The sequence below is a fragment of the Hibiscus syriacus genome, unplaced genomic scaffold (genome assembly GCF_006381635.1).
Source record: "Hibiscus syriacus cultivar Baekdansim isolate YM2019G1 unplaced genomic scaffold, ASM638163v2 tig00112925_pilon, whole genome shotgun sequence".
Lineage (NCBI taxonomy): Eukaryota > Viridiplantae > Streptophyta > Magnoliopsida > Malvales > Malvaceae > Hibiscus > Hibiscus syriacus.
Window position 1 is genome coordinate 952,853 of NW_024063420.1, and position 20,861 is coordinate 973,713.

Here is a 20,861-nt window from a genome sequence, read left to right on the forward strand (position 1 = left end):
TCTGCTTCAGTTGTGGAGAGAGCAACTATCTTCTATAGTTGAGAAACCCAACTCACTGCAGTACCTCCTAAAGTATAGACATACCCTGTAGTGCTCATTCTGATGTCAACATTTCCAGCTAAATCAGCATCTACATAGAATGTCAGTATCATATCTCCACCTTTGAAACAAAGTGCTTTGTTTGTGGTACCCTGCAGATATCTGAGGATCCATTTGACTGCTTCCCAGTGTACTTTGCCCGGATTATTCATGTACCTACTAACCAACTCCCACTACATGAGCAATTTTTGGTCTAATACAAACCATGACATACATCAGACTTTCAATTGCTGAGGCATATGGTACCTTCACCATGTGTGCACGTTCTTCGTTCTTCTTTGGTGACTGTTCTTTGGAGAGTCTAAAATGAACACCTAAAGGTGTACTTACTGGTTTAGCATCTTGCATGTTGAACCTAGAGAGTACTTTGTTGATGTACTCAGTCTGTGATAACATCAAAGTCCCCGACTTTGTGTCTCTCTTGATCCTCATCCTAAGAATCTGCTTTGCAGCGCCCAGATCTTTCATTGCAAATTGCTTCGACAATTTTTTCTTCAAGTTTATAATCTCTTGCATGTCTGAGCCTGCAACGAGCATGTCATCAACGTACAACAATAAAATAATGAAACTGTTGTCGAACTTCTTGATGTAGCAACAATGATCTGCTTAGCATATGGTAAAAGCACTGCAACTTATGAAACTATCGAACTTCTTGTACTACTGTCTAGGAGCTCTCCCAATACTAAAGAGTTTAAAAGAGTTTTCTTGTAAGTTGTGAGTGTTTTGTAAACACCTGTAACTTTTCTCTCTTTAGTAAATAATCTGCAGCAGTCCGAAGACGTAGGCAAAATTGGCTGAACTCCGTTATCAATTTCGGGTATTATTTTTCCGCTTTTATTTCGCATTCTCACTAATCTGGTTATAGGGAAATTACTCGTTTTATTTCCCAACACTTTAGAGGTCACAATGAAACTTGTACCGGTACTAGCTAGAACCTTTAGTAAACCCTGAAAGAGTGTAAAGAGGTGTGAAGAAACACCTCCAATCACCCAGAATTGCTCATTCCTCCACTAGTCATCAATTCCGATTTTCGACGCCACCCTACTGCATGCAGAAACTGTGCAACAGAGGGTTAGCAGCAAGAGGTTTTGAAGCTAAATTAAAATCATCTTTTCAGATTCTTATTTTATATCTTAGCGTCACTAGTTTGCTGGAGAAACTGAGTCTCGACTTGTCTGATTTGCCCATATTTGACAACTCCAAGCCCATATCGGGAAGACAACAAAGCGGGGAGTCGAGCAATGGTTATAAAGAAAGAGTATGGCCGACCTTTGCAACTTACTTACCTGGACGAGGTCGATGGGTGATCAGTAAGGTCCATGGCCTAGGTTGGTGGCATTCATTGCACTCTGAAGGTGCACCCGCCTAAGGTCTCCCCGTGTGGAGAGCCTATGTCATTATTTGTGGCAGTGGGGGCCTGCGTTCGCGCGGCCCCTTCCCAATTCCTAGTTAATGTTTCGTTCATTTAATCATCTTTCCTATTCTTTAGGTCGTTGTTGTACTTCCACTTAGCTAAATATTGTTCAAAAGGAACCTCCTTCACCAAGTATGTCGGAGAGTAAAATTGCTAAAGCTATCCCACAATAACCATTTCAATTGGATGGGGGTAACATAATTATTAGAGGGAAGTATATATAATAAAACAAAGGTGAAAACCTGAACTGTGAAAATAATTTCAAGTCGTGTTGATTGGTGCTTACCGACTAATTGACCTTGTAGTTAACATTGTTTGTTAATTCTGATAAACCTACTACCAAGTTAGTATTTTGTTTCAATCAAGCTACCATAGGTATTGCATCAACTCTAGTTTTCCATAATATATTAATATTACCTCAACAAGATGTAATTTGATTTCCATTTGTAGGGACAACTCCAGTTTTAAATTAAACAAATGATTACCGCTCATTCTCGCTCTAGCTTCCTGAGAATTTCACTCATTTACAGCTTCTTAGCTCTCTTCTCCAATTTCAAAAGTATAATCTCTATACTCTCAACTTTCTATTGGAAATCGATTAATAAAATATATTAATGCAGTCAAAATTTTAAGAGTTGCGATATCTAGTACTATGAGAGCAGGATTTATGCTTATTTAATTTTGGAGATGGTAGCAAAAACTTAATTTTAGCTTGGTGTTTTCTTCTCCTGGTACAAATTAAAAGGAGGGAACGATTCAGATGAAATTAACACAAGCTAGCCAAGTTCCTTTGTCCCACATCGCACTGGGAAAGAAGTTAACAGCTTTTCCTCATGTTTATAAAGAAACAAGTAGCTGTCTTTCAAACTAACGGAGCTGTGCGGTTAGCACAGAGCAAATTATTCTTTCGCCTTTTACTTAAGAATACCGTGTGCTCTCCACTTCAATCGGCATATGCCTATTTTTGGAAGGGTATTCCTCGTTGAATGCCCCCATGTCAATATAAGTTTTAAAATATCAAGCGGTAAGTGTATTTTCCAGTTTATGATTGTAGTCGTCCCTTTTGTGGTGGGTGCTAGCGAAAAGATTTTGGTTTTAATTTAATTTTGGTTGCGCTTGGATCCAATGCTTTGTTAGTGAAGGTTGTCGAGGAAACCAGAATAAATTTGAGGACGAACATTACATGTTTGGCTGAACATGTTTTGAGAATCCACAATCAGAAAAAAAACAAGTGGATCTCTTGTTTCCTCTTCAATGTTGTATAGGGACATTCAGTGCTTAACTTGAACATTATGCAAGTTTACAATGTTTATCAGGTCTTGCTCACTATTTACTTGTCAGTGTAAAAATCAATGACATTGACAGAATAAGTAATACTTATCTGATATTCATAGCCAACAACAATGAGTTCATCGAACCTGTGTTTCTGCTGCTACAGCACTACAAAAAAGCGATAACTTTGTTTGTTGCTTCATTCTAGATTCCATTGATTTGGTAGTATTGTGGTAAATAATTAGTAACCATAGATAGTATCACATTCTCATTGCCATAAGAATTGAGCACCAATGTTCTAACATTAGTTTATCCTAAACCAAAGCCCAGCTCTGGTCTTTTACATCAACCACAGAATGTAAACTCGAACCTTGTGGAATTCCTAATGGTGGATCTTGGCATGAACAGTTATCAACTGTATATAATTCCCATTCCTTGATTCCACATTTACCCAAAGCTGTTGATAATCTGCTGGCCTGTGTCTGTTTAGGGTATGCCCCATCCGGACTAACCAGCACTGCACCAGTATACGACTGTCCAGCCACTCGTGCTGCCCCATGGTAATGGAACAAACCCCAACTGAAATCTTCACATACGTCAACGATTGTCCAAAACTCATTTGAAACAACCCCATTATCCAGGACGCTGAAGTAAAACGTCCCAGGAACGTTTGCTCTCTTCACTCGATATTTACGCCGCCTCCAGATCATTTCTCCTTCTAAAGTTTTAACCTGGAAAACTGGCTCATACCAAAATGATCCCTTTGCCTTTCCCCTGTAAAATAACTGGTACTGACATGGAAATTGATCGTAAGCTGGGTTCTGCCCTGCTACAACTCGCCAACTCCAATCTAAACTCCCCAACCAACCAACAAACATATCTTCAGCAGTTTCATGGCACAAGTCTTTCCCTCGGAACTTAAGCATAGGCTGCACATACGGCTTTTCGGGGATCTTTGAATCTAAATCAAGACAATTGTTTTTCTGAAGAACACATAGAGAAAATGCTTCTAGTTTTGGACTTTCATATGAAGCAATACACCGATAATTGCACACTTGATCAACAGGGCTGCACTTGTTCAAGCATTGAAGAGCTTTCCTGCAATTAGGATCCATAAGGCAATCCAATATTTGAGGTCCACAGTTCTTCACCATGCAATTTAGGGTAGAGAAGCCCTTTGATCTCAAGTTTTTCAAGACAGGGACTGGTCGAATATAAGCATTGATGATAACCAACAAACAGAACCTTATATCATCAGAATTATGCCGGTCCCATGCCTCCGATACAGTTTGCACGACTTCCTTTGTTTTCTTGAGCTGAGAAATTCCCACTGTTTTGTCGAATACACTACTTTTCGTTTCACTGTGGACATAGGAGCCTCCTAATTTGTTAACCAAACCCGGATCGGATTCAAAGCAGATTATGTTAGGGATGCTTTCGCTATATGACCGTATCCAGTTAACCGAGTCTTGATTCGTAACAGCTACAACCAACAAAATATCAGCACAAGCCAATTCCTTTTGCAGATCCATCGCTGTTTGACCATCATTAGATTGATGGAAATTGTCAGTGAAAACAACCATTTCATATCCTTCATCCACCCATTTCATTCTTTTTGCCTGATCAATATCACATACACAATCAAGAAACAATATACAAGTCCGAAAACAGTAATATCAAAATTCCACATTAGCTCAACAGAAAAAGCTCATACGCGATCTATTCCGCTATCAATATCCAGTTTAAATTGTTTACCTGTTGTTCATACACAATTTAATAACCTACGAAAGCTGGAATTAAGTTTAAAATGAAAAATGAAAACCAAAATTGTAAGGCTTACAGTGTGCAGCATAACCTCCTCCCAGGTGGCGCATTTGAGTGGGCTGACGCTTTCATCTCCAACCACTGCCACTATCCTCACCGGGGGGTCCTTTTTCTGTGTCACCACAGTTTTTTCCTTCTCCGACTTCAAAACCGCAGTGACAGTAGGCCTAGAGCTGAAAGTGGGATAAAATCGAAAACGAGAGGGTCTTAGTTGGTGGTTTGTTGGGGCTAAAGCGGTTCGAATGGAGGCGAACCGGCGTTTGAGCGGGGCTGCGGATTTGGGTTGGGGCGGACGTGGAGGTTCCAGAACCAAGCTCATGGCTTTTCCTTCTCAGCCGTGGCGGTTGTTCGTAAGACGAGTGTAGAAGCCGCCTTTTCCCAAGTTGCTGAAGTCGGCGTTTCAGCACGTGCCACGTTTCTTTTGAAACTTATCTAAAATACACACCAGCTCTCGTTAAATACATTCAGCTATCTAATATATCGTTACTACTATAATATTCTAGCACATTATCAGATCTTTTTAAAAGCAAATAATTATTATAAAATATCAACAAAATAATCAATTTATTTGTTTATAATAAAAATAGTTATCTATCATAATTAAATCAATTAAAAAATATGTTTCCCCTTGCATTGGTAATCTTTGATTTTTTTTTATTTTTACAAATCTATTAAGTGACATGATTAATAAAAGAAAATATTAATCTTTTTACAAAGATTTACGTTTAAACAATAATACACATAGATTATGTAAAAATATTCTACAAATCTTTTAATTATTTTAGACTGCTAAAAACACTCTTATTTTTATAAAAGTTTTTGGATCTATAATTTCTTTTAAATATTTCTTACATCATAATTAAAATCATCTCACACATTTTTCAAAGATCAGAATTAAAAAAATATCATTTAAATTTTTTTAGTCATCATTCACAAGCAACTTCTAATGAAATTATATTATTATAAAATTAAAACTTATATTACTAGTTATATATTAATTTTTTTTAAAAATGAATGAAATTATAAAAATAAAAACCCTAAAAATTTATATTTTTCCTTCAGTTTTTATAATTTTAATATTTGTATGGATTTTTTTTAATTTCTTAAAGATAAGGTATAATTATAATTTTGGAAAATATATAAATTTAAAATATAAATTCTAAAATTTTGAGATTTTTAAAGATGTTTTAATTTTTTTAGTGTTTTAAACTTTCTATATTTTTATAAAAGTATTTTTATTATATGTGGATTGTTTTGACTTGATAACATAAATTTTTAAAGGAAACAAATGAAAATGAGATAAAATAATAGAATGTAATATAAATCGAGAAAACATAGTACAAGAATGAAGTTAAGAATTTGAATAAAGTTAAAGAGAAAAACAGATATTAAGTCTTTTTTTTGGATAATAATGATGTTGGCTTATGGAAATTTTCCTTTTATCTAGGGTGTTTAGAAAATTATTTTTCTAAATAGTATGATTGTTACAATATACATCAAAAGATGTTAGGATAATATGACGTTTTTAGAAAGATGCCTGAATGATATGACGTCTTTAGTAAGATTATAATATTATACATTTTCAAATATATATATAGTTAGGTGGAAGACACTATATCATTTAGGTATTTTCTCAAAATTATCATGTCATTCAGGCGTCCTTCAATATATACTATAATAATTATATTATCTATGAAAAATAATTCTCTCACCCTCTATATGCCAATTATTTTTCATAGGCATATTATCTGACCAAATTTGCCGACTCAGTCCAGTATGTAGAAAGAAAACATTAGAAATAGAGGTGTTAATGGGTTGGACTGGGCTCCTAGACAAGATGTTTTATTTTCAATGTGGTCTTCTATAATTTATATCACTTACATTTTAGTACCTCGGCCTATTGCACTGTTTAGTCTCCCTTGAACTGTCTTCAATTGAAAATTTGAGCTGCCATGTGGGAAACATTTTTTTTACAATTTGGTATGATATATTTTATGCCTCCAACAATCTACTCCCTCAACCTATTGCATTTCTTCAATCGAATGAATCGATGAAATTGGGTAGTTACTTAAGAAAAAATATATTTTTAAAATTTGGTCTCCTATAATTTACGCCTCTTACGATTCAATCCCTAAGCCTACTAAATGTGTCTCAATTGAAAAAATTGGATGAAATTGGATTGCCACTTAAGGGAGGACATAAATATATTTTTATAATTTGGTACCTTATGATTTATGCTCCTAACAATTTTCCCCTCACACTATTAAATGTTCTTTCAAATGTTATGAAAATTAAATTAACTCATAACTGAGAATTTCCCGTCTTATATGGAATGGCCTGAAATTTTGACTGTCTTTAAAATTGGCTTAGTCTTATGTAAGAACTAACTAATTTATATTTTTAGCTAAATACTAGAATTTATTTGGTTCTACAATTTAAAACATTACACGTTTTTGCAAGAACCTGTAACACCCTCAACCTGTATCCGACCCGGATCCGAGTCTGAGGTGTCACATTGACTTTTTAAAACATTTACTTGTATAAAATAGTGAGTAATTTAAAACTTTTATAACATATAACTTATTCAAAACGTTTACAGAACTATTCAGAGCTTATACATTATATTCTTTTGAGTACATGCCAACTAGAACTTTATATATTAAATTACATATTATTCACCTCTCTTCTGATCTGACCTTCAGTAAGGAGAACTGACCTATCTTGCTCCACATTGCTCTTTATTTTTCTTCTCATTTCTGTAACCTACGTGTGAAACAATCACACGCTAAGTCTATGACTTAGTGAGGCAATAAACATATAATGTAAACTATAACTTGTAATCATGCATGAACAATTATTGCTATCACATCATACCCAAACATATATCCATTCATATATCAAATCCGCACATGCATATAATTATCTTCTTTCCTATCATTATCATATTATTACCATTCATATTTCTATTCTCTTGTTTATATGATCCAACATGTTCATATCATATATCTTATAACATATACATTGTATTCAATGTTATCTCTTATTAGCCCATGTACACATATCACTAATTCTTTTTATCGTATAAACATTGTCGCAACCATCTTTCGATTGGGTCCCAGAATTGGGCTTCGACTTAGGAAAATATGGATTGGAGTCGCCACCGACCACTTTTAAACGAATTTAGGTGGGTCGGATACCATTTTACCTGATCTGCGTTGTACCAGAAATGCGTCGAGTTCGGGAGTCGGTTACGGTCAAGGAAGGATTAGCACCCTTGAACCGCCCTTTCGGTATCACATAATTTTCAGTTGTCTTAAATTAAGAAAATTATAATTTTAAATAAAAAGGTAAAATTTGATCCTGATTACTTACCTTAGATTGATTTGAAAATATCCTTAAAAAATCGAGAAATGTGTTAGATAAACAAGGTAAAGAAAACAAATAAGATAAAGAGAATAAAATAAAAGCAAAAAAATAAAATAAATAAAATAAATAAATAAGATAAGGAAAAAAATAGTAAAGTAATAATTATATATAGTAATATTTGAAAAAGGAATATATATATATATATATATATATATATATATATATATATATATACACACATCAAAGTATTAATAAAATAAATAAGCTATATATATATACAACAAATATTTAAAAATAGAAAAGCTACCCTCTCACTTCACCGAAAGTGGGGGGCTTTAGTCAGAAATAAGACAAAAAGAGGAAAGTGGGAGAGACTTTAGTTAGAAATAAAACAAAAAAAATGAGCCTCTAAGTTAGTAGTATATAATATAATGTTTAATAATAATAATGATAAAGACACAAGATTTTTAAAAAAATAATATAATAATGAATAAAAAAACAAAAATAATAAATAATATATATATATATATAAAGTTATAAGATATATTACGTAAATAAAGAAATAAGCAAATAAAAATAATTAAGAATATATGTATATTAATAATAGGTATATAAATAAACTATTAAAAGTATAAAAAAATATATAACTAGATAAAGATAATTACAATATATATAGTAATAATAGACTTATGAGTAAAATATTAAAGAAATATATATATATATAATAATAATAAAATATAGTAAAAAAATCAAATGAAAATAATTTAAAATATATATATATACATATAATAATAACATGAATAATAAAAATAAATGAATAAAATATCTATATAATAAATAAAGGGACTAATATAGATTTTTAAAAAGCTCTTCCCATCCTTTAACCGAAAATCAAACCGGTTTTTCAAAATAAGCCTGGGGAAGCGTAGATCTAAGAGAAAAGATCTCGGTTCCCTTGTGTTCATCGACCCTTTCAAAGTAAAAATGGAAAAGAAGAAGTGAAACAAGCCACATGCAAGCGAGAATCGAAGCAATATAGGTAAAAATACCTCTTTTATTTCTCTGTTGAAAATTACAAGCGAATCTTTGGGGCTTATTGCATATTTGCTTTGGGTATTTTTGTGTGTGCGTAATCCCGTATGATAATCGTGTGTTACAAATGGGAAGGATTACATGTATTTATAGTGAAAAAAACTAACTAACAATAGAATCCTAATGCAACTAGACTCTTTGCTCGGTTGTTGCACCTTTGTTGGTGTGGTTGTTGCTTTAAAAGATATGGTGGTGGAAGAGTCCTCTTAGGAGATGAACTCTTTCTAGTTCTATCTTTTAAGAAAATTGGTGTCTACAGCTGCCCCTTTTTATCTTCTTTCGTGGAACGAAAAATAGGACAAAGATAAAAAGACACAAATTTTCGTTCAATGGAGTTGAAGAATAACTCCCTGTCGAATTGAGTTGCGGATGGCTCCTCCGTCGCGAAGTCGAGTCCATCTTGAAATGATTTGAATCAGAATGTGGCTTCTCGTTGTAGTCCACTTTGGTATTCTTCTCGGTTTAAAGATCTTGGCTAAAAATTCGACTGGAAAGTGACTCCACAATGTGGTTGATATGTTCTAGAGCTGAATGAAACGAACTCGAAAAGTTTTCGTTGACAGATAGCTTTTCTCGACTTAAGCTATGCTGACGGAAAAAAGGCTTCTTGCTACTAAGGCATGGCTAACCCAGATCTTCTTTTCGGCTTGAAAACCTCAATTGTAGCCGGATAATACTATAATTGAGGTGTCATCGAGCTGAATGGAATCGAACTCGACAATTTTCGCTGACAGATAGCCCTTCTTGCCTTGAGCTATGCTGTAAATTTGATTTACCTCTGAGCTGAATATAATCGAACTCGAAGGTCTTTGATGATAGATAACCCTTCTTTGAGTTGGATATCCTTCGTCGTGAAGTTGAAATCCAATCTAGAGATGGATGCTGCTTGTGTGCACGATTCCCCTTCGTCGTGAAGTTGAAATCGACACCTCAATAAAAGCTTGGTCAGTGGGAAAATGTCAAAGAATATTGAAGATTAAAACCGGTAAAAATAAAAAGTTTTCATTTCTTTAATAGATTTTCGCACCCTCATTCAAAAAATATAATTTGTTTTTGCGAAATAGCCTCTAGGGAGCGTAGATTGAAATCAAAGTTTTGAAAAACTCCCTCCGGGTCATCGGCTAAAACATTTGTCTTTGGGGTTATCAAGCAAAGAAAATGCGATTAACAACACATGCAAGTGAATAGTAAAGAGAAACAAACGAAAGGTAAAAAGCTTTCACCTTTATTACTTTAAATCGTTTACAATAACCTCGAAATCACTTTTTTCTTTGCTCGTATTTTTTCTGGCTTTCCTTTTGTGTAACTCGTGTGTGTTCTGGTGTGGTAATTATAAGGCTTATTTATAGTACTAAAAAATCCCTATTTTAGACTAGTATTTGAGTCCTAATCAACTCTTCTTTATTGGTTACATGAAGACTCCTCAGTTGGCAGGACAAAATCTGGTGTCTTCAGCTGCCCTTCTTTGCTTATTATCGTGTAACGAAAATGGAGCAAAGATTACAAGACACAAATTTTGTCCATATCGAATATCGTCTGTCGTAGAGTTGAAATCATTGTGAGGTAGAGTCAAAATTGGAAAATTCTGAGCACGAAATCCTTCGTCGTGAAGTTGAAAATGAGCTCAAAGCTTTTGACAAGTGGCCTCTGAATCGTCTTCTGGCTCAAGATATTTGTCGTGAAGGTGGAACTTTACCTGAAGACTTTGGTGTTGTGATGTTACAGATGACCCCTTATCGTGAAGTTGAGTAATCCGTTGGGGTATGATACCCTTTGTTGTGAAGTTGTATATGTATATGGCCCCTTCGTCGTGAAGTTGAGCATGAGAATTGGATATCATTCACCGTGAAGTTGAAATCCAAGTAGGTTGTATTGTTCCGAGTCCAATATCCTCCGCCGTGAAGTTGAAATTGGCTCTGGAACTGGAAAATTGTATGTTGACAGCCAACCGCCCCTTCGCTGTGAAGTTGAGCTTGTGCTGTCTTGAGTCTAATATCCTTCGTGTGAAGTTGAAATTGACCTTGAAATTGGGAAATTATTTGTTGACAACCAGCCGTCCCTTCGTTGTGAAGTTGAACTTGTGTCGTCTAGAGTCCAATATCCTTCGCTGTGAAGTTGAAATTGGCTCTGAAATTGGGAAATTGTTTGTTGACAACCAGCCGTTCCTTCATTATGAAGTTAAACTTGTGTTGTCTCTAGTCCAATATCCTTCGATGTGAAGTTAAAATTGACCCTGAAATTGGAAAATTATTTATTGACAACTAGCTGTCCCTTCGTTGTGAAGTTGAACTTGTGTCGTCTCGAGTCCAATATCCTTCCCTATGGCTCTAAAATTGGGAGATTGTTTGTTGACAACCAGCCGTCCCTTCATTGTGAAGTTGAACTTGTGTTGTCTCGAGTCCAATATCCTTCGCTGTGAAGTTGAAATTGACTATGAAATTGGGAAATTATTTGTTGACAACCAGTCGTCCCTTCGTTGTGAAGTTGAACTTGTGTTGTCTTGAGTGACGTGATATCCTCCATCGTGGAGTTGAAATCGCGATGGCTCCTTCGTCGTAAAATTGTGCTTTGACTTGAATATCCTTCGTCGTGAAGTTGAAATCCAAGTATCATATGTTGTGGGTGGACACGATTCCCTTCGCCGTGAAGTTGAAACCGTGGATGACCTCTTTATTGTGAAATTCGGCTTCGAGCTAGATATCCTTCGTCGTGAAGTTGAAATCTACTCTCGAGCAAATTGTGTCGCTTTGAGTTCAATATCCTTCGCCGCGAAGTTGAAATTGACTCTAGTTAAAATTGAAAAAGTTATGCATATATGTTTTTTGGGGCTCTGGAGAGAAAACTTGAACTCCGGTTGCTTGTCTGAAATCTTGATTCTGGAATCTTGAAGTTTCGATCCCTGGTCTTGAATTCTTCAATGTTCAAATCTGATGTTTGTTTTTTTATATCTTTGATCTGGGAAATGCTTCTCGACCATCTCAAGTATATGCATGAGCCTCGATCGGCTTCTGAGTACCTGTACTTTTCAATGAATCTTTATTCTTGAGGAAAAAGGAACAAATAATACATGACAAACATTATGGAAGATGAAGACATGATGAGGTGTAAATGAATGTCTTAGATTTCAATAATGTGGGCACTTCTGAGCTGAAAAACCGTTAGGAAACCTTGAATACAACCTTTTCCAAAGGATCTTTGAGAATCGACAACATTCAGGATAGTGCAACCTTTCTCCAACTCGTTGAGTCGGTGGAAAATTCAGATGCTGGGGAGTTTCAACTGTCTGGATTTCTTGAATTGTCCAAATCGCCCTTTCGGGTTTTTAACTTGGACCCATCCTTGGTTGCAAGATGCCCTTTGCGGGTTTTCATCTTGAACCCACCTTATTTTTTGTTCTTTTCTTTTTCTTTTGTTCTCTTTTTCATTGTTTTTTCAATTTAGGGCGCCCTTTCGGGTTTTCACCCTAAACGTTTTTTACTTTTTGTTCTTTTTTCTTTTTTCTTTCTCCCACTTAGGACGCCCTTTTGGGTTTTCATCCTAAGCAAAGTATTTCTTGATTGCATCTGAATTGATGGGATGTGGTAGTTCAGGCCCGTCCATTTCAGACAGGACAAAGGCTCCTCCAGATAAGGCCTTTTTCAATTTGGCGTCCATTTTCCTCAGAAATGTTTTTGAACTGGCAAAATTCTTTTTAGCACCAGATCTCCTTCACGGAATATTCTCTGGCGTACCTTCTTGTCATGTGCTCGAATCATTCATTTCTGATAAATTGGACCATGGTGAATGGCTTTCAGTCTCTTTTCATCTATCAGATTAAGTTGATCGTATCTGGATCGCACCCATTCTGCGTCATCCAATTTAACTTCTGTCAAGACCCGTAATGACAAAATTTCTACTTCAATGGGTAGTACTGCTTCCATTTCATAAGCTAATGAAAATGGAGTTGTCCCAGTCAAGGTTCGTACTGAGGTTCGGTAAGCGAACAAAGCGAAAGACAACTTCTCATGCCAGTCCTTGTAGGTCTCGGTTGTTTTCTCCACTATCCTTTTAATGTTTTTGTTTGCTGCTTTTACTGCGCCGTTCATCTTTGGCTTGTAAGTAGTAGAATTGTGATGCTTTATGTTGAATTGCTCACAAGCAGCCTTCATCATTTTATTGTTCAAGTTTGTAGCATTATCAGTAATGATTCATTCAGGTAAACCATACCGACATATGATCTCTTTCTTCAAAAACTTACAAATAACAAATTGAGTGACATTGACATAGGAAGCAACCTCTACCCACTTAGTGAAATAATCGATAGCTACAAGGATGAAACGATGACCATTCGAAGACTTCAGATGGATTTGCCCAATTACATCCATGCCCCACATAGAAAAAGGCCATGGTGACGTCATGACATGAAGCGGATGAGGTGGAACATTTATTTTATCATCGTAAATCTGACATTTATGACATTTTCTAGCATAGTTGATGCAATCACTTTCTAGTGTGGACCAGAAATATCCGCATCTCATTATTTGTCTCGACATCATATGTCCATTTGCATGTGCTCCACAAACTCCGTCATGTACTTCTTCCATTATCATCTTTGCCTTTTCAATATCGACGCACCTTAACAGAACTTGATATTGGCTTTTCTTATAAAAGACTTCCCTATCAAGGACATATCCAGCTGCCATCATTCTGATGATTCTTTTATCGGTTTCAGTGGCTTCTTCTGGATAACTTCGATGCTTGATATACTGTAAAATGTCATAGTACAAAGGCTTAGTGTCCTTTACTTCTTCAATCTGGTAGCAATGAGCCAGGTACTCATACAACTGCATGTCAATTGGCATCATTTCAAACTTTCCGCCAACTTTGAATGCGGCTGCCAAGGTATCCAAAGCGTCAGCCATTTGATTTTCTTCTTTTGGCACATAGTGGAAGGTGACTTCATCGAATTCTTCGAGCAGATCCAGTATTAGCTTCTGGTATTCCATCAGTTTTGTATCTTTGGTTTCCCATTCTCCACGGAGCTGATATATTACTAATACTGAATCTCCATATATGCGCAAGGTCTTTATACTTTGCCCTAGTGCAGCTGAATTCCCAAGACACAGGCTTCATACTCTGCCATGTTGTCGGTGCAATCGAAGTTCAGTCTGCTGGTAAATGGGTTGTGACTCCCTTCTGGAGAGATCAGTGTTGCCCGATGCCATCTCCTAGTGCATTTGATTCCCCATCGAAATATATTCTCCAGGAACTATCTGTTGAAGTATTTGCTTCTTCTAAGGATAAAGCCATCAAGTCTTCGTCCGGGAAATCAAAATTTAAGAGCTCATAACTTTCATCGGTTCTACTTACCAAGAAATCTGATATGACACTCCCTTTGATTACTTTCTGATTCACGTACTTGATGTCGAATTCAGACAATAGCATCTACCATCGAGTTAATCTTCCAGATAGAGTTGGTACACCCATCATGTATTTTAGTGGATCTAGCTTGGAAATCAACCAAGTGGTGTGATACAACATGTATTGTCGGAGTCTTTTTGTGGCCTAGACTAAAGCACAACAAACCTTCTCGATAGGAGGATATCTGACCTCGCAATCGGTGAACTTCTTACTCAGATAGTAGATGGCTCTTTCCTTTCTTCTAGATTTGTCATGTTGACCCCGGACACACCCCATTGAGCTCTCGAATATGGATAGATATAAGAATAGAGGTTTGCCTGGGATGGGGGACATTAAGATTGGAGAATTAGACAGGTACTCCTTCACCTTCTCGAATGTAGTCTGACAGTTTTCATCCCATACTCCAGGGCTGTTCTTTCAGAGAAGGCAAAAGATTAGATCATTTATCGGTTAACTGAGATATGAACCAAGCTATGTAATAATCTGCCCAAAAAACCTCAGACCTCTTTTTGTGTTCGAGGTGGTGGTAGATTCTGGATAGCCTTAACTTTGTCAGGATCAACCTCAATGCCTCTTCTGCTGACCACGAAGCCTAACAATTTTCTGGATGTTACCCCAAAGGTACACTTGCTAAGGTTCAGTCGTAACTGGAACTTCCTCAATCTCTGGAAGAGCTTTCTTAAATACTCGATATGTTCATTCTCGGTCTGTACCTTGACAATCATGTCATCGACATAAACCTTGATTTCTTTATGCATCATGTCGTGGAACAAGATCACCATAGCTCTCTGATATGTTGCCTAGTATTCTTTAATCTGAAAGGCATCACTTTGTAACAGAAATTTCCCCACATTGTGACGAAAGTGGTCTTCTCCATGTCTTCAGGGTGTATCTTGATCTGATTGTATCTAAAATCCATCCATGAATGAAAAGTAGTTGTTCCCGGCTGTATTATCCACCAGAGTGTCTATGTGTGACAGAGGAAAGTTGTCTTTGGGACTTGGCTTGTTAAGGTCATGGTAATCGACACACATGCATACTTTCCCGTCCTTCTTCGGCACAGGTACTATGTTGGCCACCCACTCCGGATATTTGGCCACTTGAAGAAAACCGGCATCAAATTGTTTCTTGACTTCTTCCTTGATCTTAAGGAGCATTTCTGGTCGTATCCTTCTTAGTTTTTGCTGCATTGGTTTGCATTCTGGTTTGATAGACAGTTTGTGGACTACCATATCTGTGTCTAATCCTGGCATGTCTTGATATGACCAGGCGAACACCTCTCTGTATTCCCGAAGTAAGACTATCAGGCTGTGTCTTGCTCCAGTCGAAAGAGTTGTGCCGATTTTAACCGCCTTTCGATCTTCTTTAGTACCCAGATTCAAGATTTTGATTGTCTCTTTATGGAGCAGTATTTGTTTATCTTCTCTTTCTATCATTCTCAAAAATTCGATTGGCAAGTTGCACTCCTCTTCAGTGTCACATTCATCAAATTCCCCGAGACAAATGGTCGATTCAAAATCGACCTCCTGATCAGGATCATTAGTGCCTACATTATTGTTATCTGGGGATCTGAAAGGAGGAAAAATGTGCATGCGTGAGAGGAAAATCCCCCACACGAAATAGTCAAGAATTAAATTCAAGAGAAAGTGAAATAAAGTATCAAAATGAAAAAGATAGATGATGAATTTAAAAAGGGAAAAAAAGGAAAATTTGTTTGTCATGGGAAGAGGAAAGAAAAAATGCATCTTTCATTGAACCTACACATAATGTTTATTCACCCTTACAAAAGATCACCTATTGCCCTGGGTATAGGCAAATAGGGACGGTTCGAATATTACTTGAAAGACTCTTGTAAACCACATGTAGTTCTTCGACCGACTAACTGCTAGGCACGAACCCAAGTGGCAGAGGGCATATCCCAGATCTATCCTCGTTGTCAGCATTTCCAATGGTCACGACATTGATGCTCAAATCCTCCAAAGCCACTTCTAAATCTGACAAGGTGGTCTCAAATACATAACCACCTGACTGAATGTGTGGCAGAGAGGCGGGAATGTCATGGGTTCCCATTAAAGTTCACTTCCAGTCAACCTGGCTAGTCTTTTCTCTCGGTTCTTCTAAACTTCCTTTCTATTTTCATGGTAATTGGGCTGAAAACTGAGCCCAAACTGATCTAGCTTTGAAATAGGAAGGACTGTATTAATCCTTTCTTGTAGAGACTTCCCAAACCCTCTTCAGTCCTGGCGCCTTTTCCCAAAGTCTGCATGATCTCCATTCTAGTACACTTGGAAAGTCGGGGTTTAGGAATCATTCTTCCTTATGCCAAAAAGGTGGAATTCACACATTCCAAGGAGCAGAATGAACACTCCACCGGGGCCTCTGTGGTTACACTTGCCACAATATCTTCCTCAGCATTGATAATTACTAAGGCCCCGTTCGTTAATGGCACCTCAATTTGCACCTAAATAGCAGATGATGCTTTTCCTTTAACAACAGAAGAATTTTCTTGTGGTCTGGGTAGAATTCCGGGTGAAATAACCACCTGTGGGGTTGGTGATGTGGTTTCCCCCTCGGAGAGACTTCCCCCTACTGCACTAGCTTACTGCAAACTCGATAACTTGGCCACGATTTGGTCGACCAAGGACTCCTGGTTTTTCTTGATGGACTCCAGGGTGCTCTGACTGTTTTGAGCCATCTTATCTTCTAGTTTCTTTTGCAGTCTTGTCATGTTCTCCTTGAGTTTTTTCATTCTGGCCTCCATTTGTCTCTTCTTTTCTCGAGTATTGTGCGGGTGATGCGTATTTAATGCTTGCGTGGTAAACTTGGTGTTTGCTCTTTCTCTTGTAAAAACATGGAAAATATGAAAATAAAAATACAAAGTATGTAATGCGTGATGTATGTAATTTATAGGCATTGATCCAGAAAAGTGTCCATTATTATAAATAATCCTTATTTAGACAAAAATGTTTTATCTTGTAAGAGACATAAAAATAATCAAAGGTATGTTCGGACTAAATCTTCTAGACATCCATCCGAGATACTTTCTTCCATGACTCGGCTGCTTCTTTGATCATCTTCTTATAACTGTCACCGTGATACATAAACTCTGATGTAGATAATCCATATGTTGCTGGGATAAACTGACATGCCCCATACTATCTAAGTGCCAACAACGGAGCATACCTAACTGTACCCCAAAGTCTAAATAGGGTCATAGTGTCAGAATTCCCACACTTGAAAAGAACATCACTGAGGAACAACCAGAGGGCTCTCCAGGTAATATCCCGGTCCTAAAGATGCGTGAAGACCTTCATCCATTTTTCCTTTGTAGCACCTTCATGCCATTTCATAGTGATGAACTCTCCCAAAGGTGAATAGGTGGTGCTAAATAGGCGGTAAGTAACCCCGTTAGTCTTCAAGAATGGCTGTGAATCCAGACTTGAAGGAGCTGAACACACCCAATGAACCTTCCTCCACCAGTTCTTCTGCAATGATTAAGAGAACGAAAGGTCTCGGCTAAGATGGTTGGTGCTGGGTTGACTCGCCTTGGAAGTTGTTCAAATAGTTCCACCATGGCTGCGTCGATGCACCCCAAGGTCTTCGGAAAGATAATCAAACCGTACAGGCCCAATGCAAAAAGATCTATAGTCTTCCATTCATCAGGGTGGTTCTTCATTAGTTGCTTTATCTGGATCCATTTGATTCCTTCCCCGCTACCTTTGTGTCAGAGTCGATCAGTCACCCACTTTTCATCAACTCCTGCAATCTTGGCCAGTCCATTCTTGAAAGACTGACTCTTGATGTGTTTGATATATGCCCTCTCTAGTCTGATGCTTTCGCAGTGCAGTAATGTAGTACACTCTTCGATGGTGGGCACCATGTCCTCCGGTTAAAGGTGAAGTAACTGTATCCTAGGTTCCAGAATTGAACCAATGCTCTGATTAAGGGCTCATCGGTCTTAACATGAAGCAAAAGTGCAATGTCACCATACCCTGACTGAACTTCTATTTCCGATCATTCTTCCAACTGTCCCAAATGTCTCGAAGTTCTTGCACATTGTTCTGTTTTAGGCTGATAGAGGCATAGTTAACCAGCTCTGACATATAGTTTCCTTGAAGACTGTCTCCCTTTTCCTTCTGAGTCTTCTCGGACCATAGTCGTACCTCGGGTTCTTAATCTCTTGTATTACAACACTTTTTCCATTAATTAGATTATTTTGTGTAAATAAACTCTTTTTAAGGATCAATAGCCTCTTGTTATGATGCAAATGCTAAAAAATAAACACAAAGGTAAAAAAGCTTAGTAAAATAAAAATAAATAAATAAATAAAAATGACGAAAGAAAAAAAAAAAAAAAGATATGAAAAAATATCCTAGGTTTTAGAATGTGGTTTCAGGGTAGGCTCTAATTCTCCATAGTCTTCCGGTTTAGGTTCTAAAAAACGTACCCGAGTTCTCCTTGCCGGTGCCCCCTTGGGCTTGCCAGAGCCTTAGTTCTAAACCCATTACAGGTTTGTGTGGACTAAGTTAAACTCGAGAGGACACATTCCCTTATGTCTATGCGGAGAATAAATTCACACGAAGACAGAAGGTATATGAATCCCGAAGGCTACTTGCTAGGCATATGCGGTGAATAAATTCACACGAATGCGTCGCTTTCACCCCCACTTAAAATGGGTTCGGAGCTCGGGTATAGAGCCTTTAGATGAAAAAAAAATTCTGGAAGCTGTAATCATTAGAAAACGGTCAGTCAACTATTTACTCGGAAAAATATAACCAAAAGTAAGCAATAAGGATCAAAATGTTACCTTAAAATTTAAACTTACCCTTTTCATTAAAAAGACAACTGGGAATTACCTTAGCCTGACTCGCTTATTTTTCCCCAGCAGAGTCGCCAAGCTGTCGTAACCGTCTTTTGGTTGGGCCCCAGAATTGGGCTTCGACTTAGGAAAATGGATTTGGGAGTCGCCACCGATCATTTACTTTACGAAAAGTGGGTTGATCGGATACCTTATTTCTTATATGATCTGCGTCTTACCAGAGATATGTCGGATTTGGGAGTCGGTTACAGTCAAGGAAGGGTTAGCACCCTTGAACTGCCCTTTCGGTGCTACGTAATTTCCAGTTGTCATTAAGTAAGAAAATTGGAAGTTTAACTCAAAAGGTAAAATTACGATCCAAAATTACTTACCCTAATTCGATTTGAAAATATCCCTTTAAAAAAAAAGCGAGAAACACGTTAGAGGAAAAAGTTAATGAAAGTAAATAAATAAAACAAAGAAAACACATAAATAACACGAATAAACAAAATGAGATAAAAAAATAAGAAAATAAAAGAAGTAAAACTAAAAATAAACAAGAATGAAGTAACGAATCTAATAATAATAAAACAACAATAAAATAATGAGGAAAAATACAAAGAAAATAGAAAATAAATGAAAAAAATACAATCACATAAAATAAAGAAAAATAAAATAAAATAAAATGTAAGTTAAAAGTAAAATAGTAATAGCAATTATAATGATAATTATAAAAATATAAATATATACATTAATAGCAAAAATAAATTATAATAATATATATATATATATATATATATATATATATATATATATATATATATATATATATAACTTATAAACAATGTATAAAAAATAATAGTAATAATAAGTATTAAAATAAAAAAGTAATAATAGTAATAAATAAAAAAACAGAAATAAAAGAAATTATAAAGAATATGAAAATCAAAGTAATATATATATATATATAAAAAAAAAAATAAAGTATAAATGAAATAAAAAATAATAATAATGGAAATATAAGTAAACATATATGATATTAGTAGGGGATTAAATTGAAATAAAAGCTAAGTCAGTGGGAAAATGTCAAAGAATATTGAAGATTAAAACTGGCAAAAATAAAAAGTTTTCATTTTTTAATAGATTTTCGCACCCTCATTCAAAAAATATAATTTGTTTTTACGAAATAGCCTCTAGAGAGCATAGATCTGAAATCAAAGTTCGAAAAACTCCCTCTGGGTCATCGGCTAAAATATTTGTCTTTGGGGTTCTCAAGCAAAGAAAATGCGATTAACAACACATGCAAGTGAATAGTAAAGAGAAACAAACGAAAGGTAAAAAGCTTTCACCTTTATTACTTCGAATCGTTTACAATAACCTCGAAATACTTTTTTCTTTGCTCGTATTTTTCTGGCATTCCTTTTATGTAACTCGTGTGTGTTCTGGTGTGGTAATTATAAGGCTTATATATAGTACTAAAAAACCCTATTTTAGACTAGTACTTGAGTCGTAATCCAACTCTATTTTAGACTAGTATTTGAGTCTTAATCCAACTCTTCTTTGTTGGTTACATGAAGACTCCTCGGTTGGCAAGAC

At 36.2% G+C, this 20,861-nt stretch overlaps 1 protein-coding gene, 1 long non-coding RNA gene and 2 other non-coding genes across 4 annotated transcripts; 3 read left to right on the plus strand and 1 right to left on the minus strand.

Moving 5' to 3' along the window:
- Positions 1–1,377: 1,377 nt before the first annotated feature.
- Positions 1,378–1,537, plus strand: LOC120184669. Its single transcript, XR_005522053.1, has one exon. It is a non-coding gene; the product is annotated as a U1 spliceosomal RNA (small nuclear RNA).
- An 849-nt stretch (positions 1,538–2,386) lies between these two features.
- LOC120184675 lies at positions 2,387–2,505 on the plus strand. The gene has a single exon (XR_005522057.1). It is a non-coding gene; the product is annotated as a U5 spliceosomal RNA (small nuclear RNA).
- Positions 2,506–3,042: 537 nt separating this feature from the next.
- On the minus strand, positions 3,043–5,035 carry LOC120184660 (violaxanthin de-epoxidase, chloroplastic). Its single transcript, XM_039189074.1, has 2 exons — positions 4,626–5,035; positions 3,043–4,404 (listed from the first exon to the last, which is right to left on the minus strand). The coding sequence occupies exons 1-2, from the start codon at positions 4,926–4,928 to the stop codon at positions 3,100–3,102; spliced, it is 1,608 nt and encodes a 535-aa protein (XP_039045005.1). The 5' UTR covers positions 4,929–5,035; the 3' UTR covers positions 3,043–3,099.
- On the plus strand, positions 4,399–17,168 carry LOC120184662. The gene is made up of 3 exons (XR_005522051.1): positions 4,399–4,534; positions 16,172–16,179; positions 17,159–17,168. It is a non-coding gene; the product is annotated as an uncharacterized LOC120184662 (long non-coding RNA).
- The last annotated feature ends 3,693 nt before the right edge of the window (positions 17,169–20,861 follow it).

Bases quoted from the DNA above. Each gene is read 5' to 3' on its own strand.
- LOC120184660 (XM_039189074.1), bottom strand. From the start codon at position 4,928: ATGAGCTTGGTTCTGGAACCTCCACGTCCGCCCCAACCCAAATCCGCA. The intron at 4,405-4,625 runs GTAAGCCTTACA...GATATTGATCAG, and splicing joins AGGAGGTTATGCTGCACACT to GCAAAAAGAATGAAATGGGT.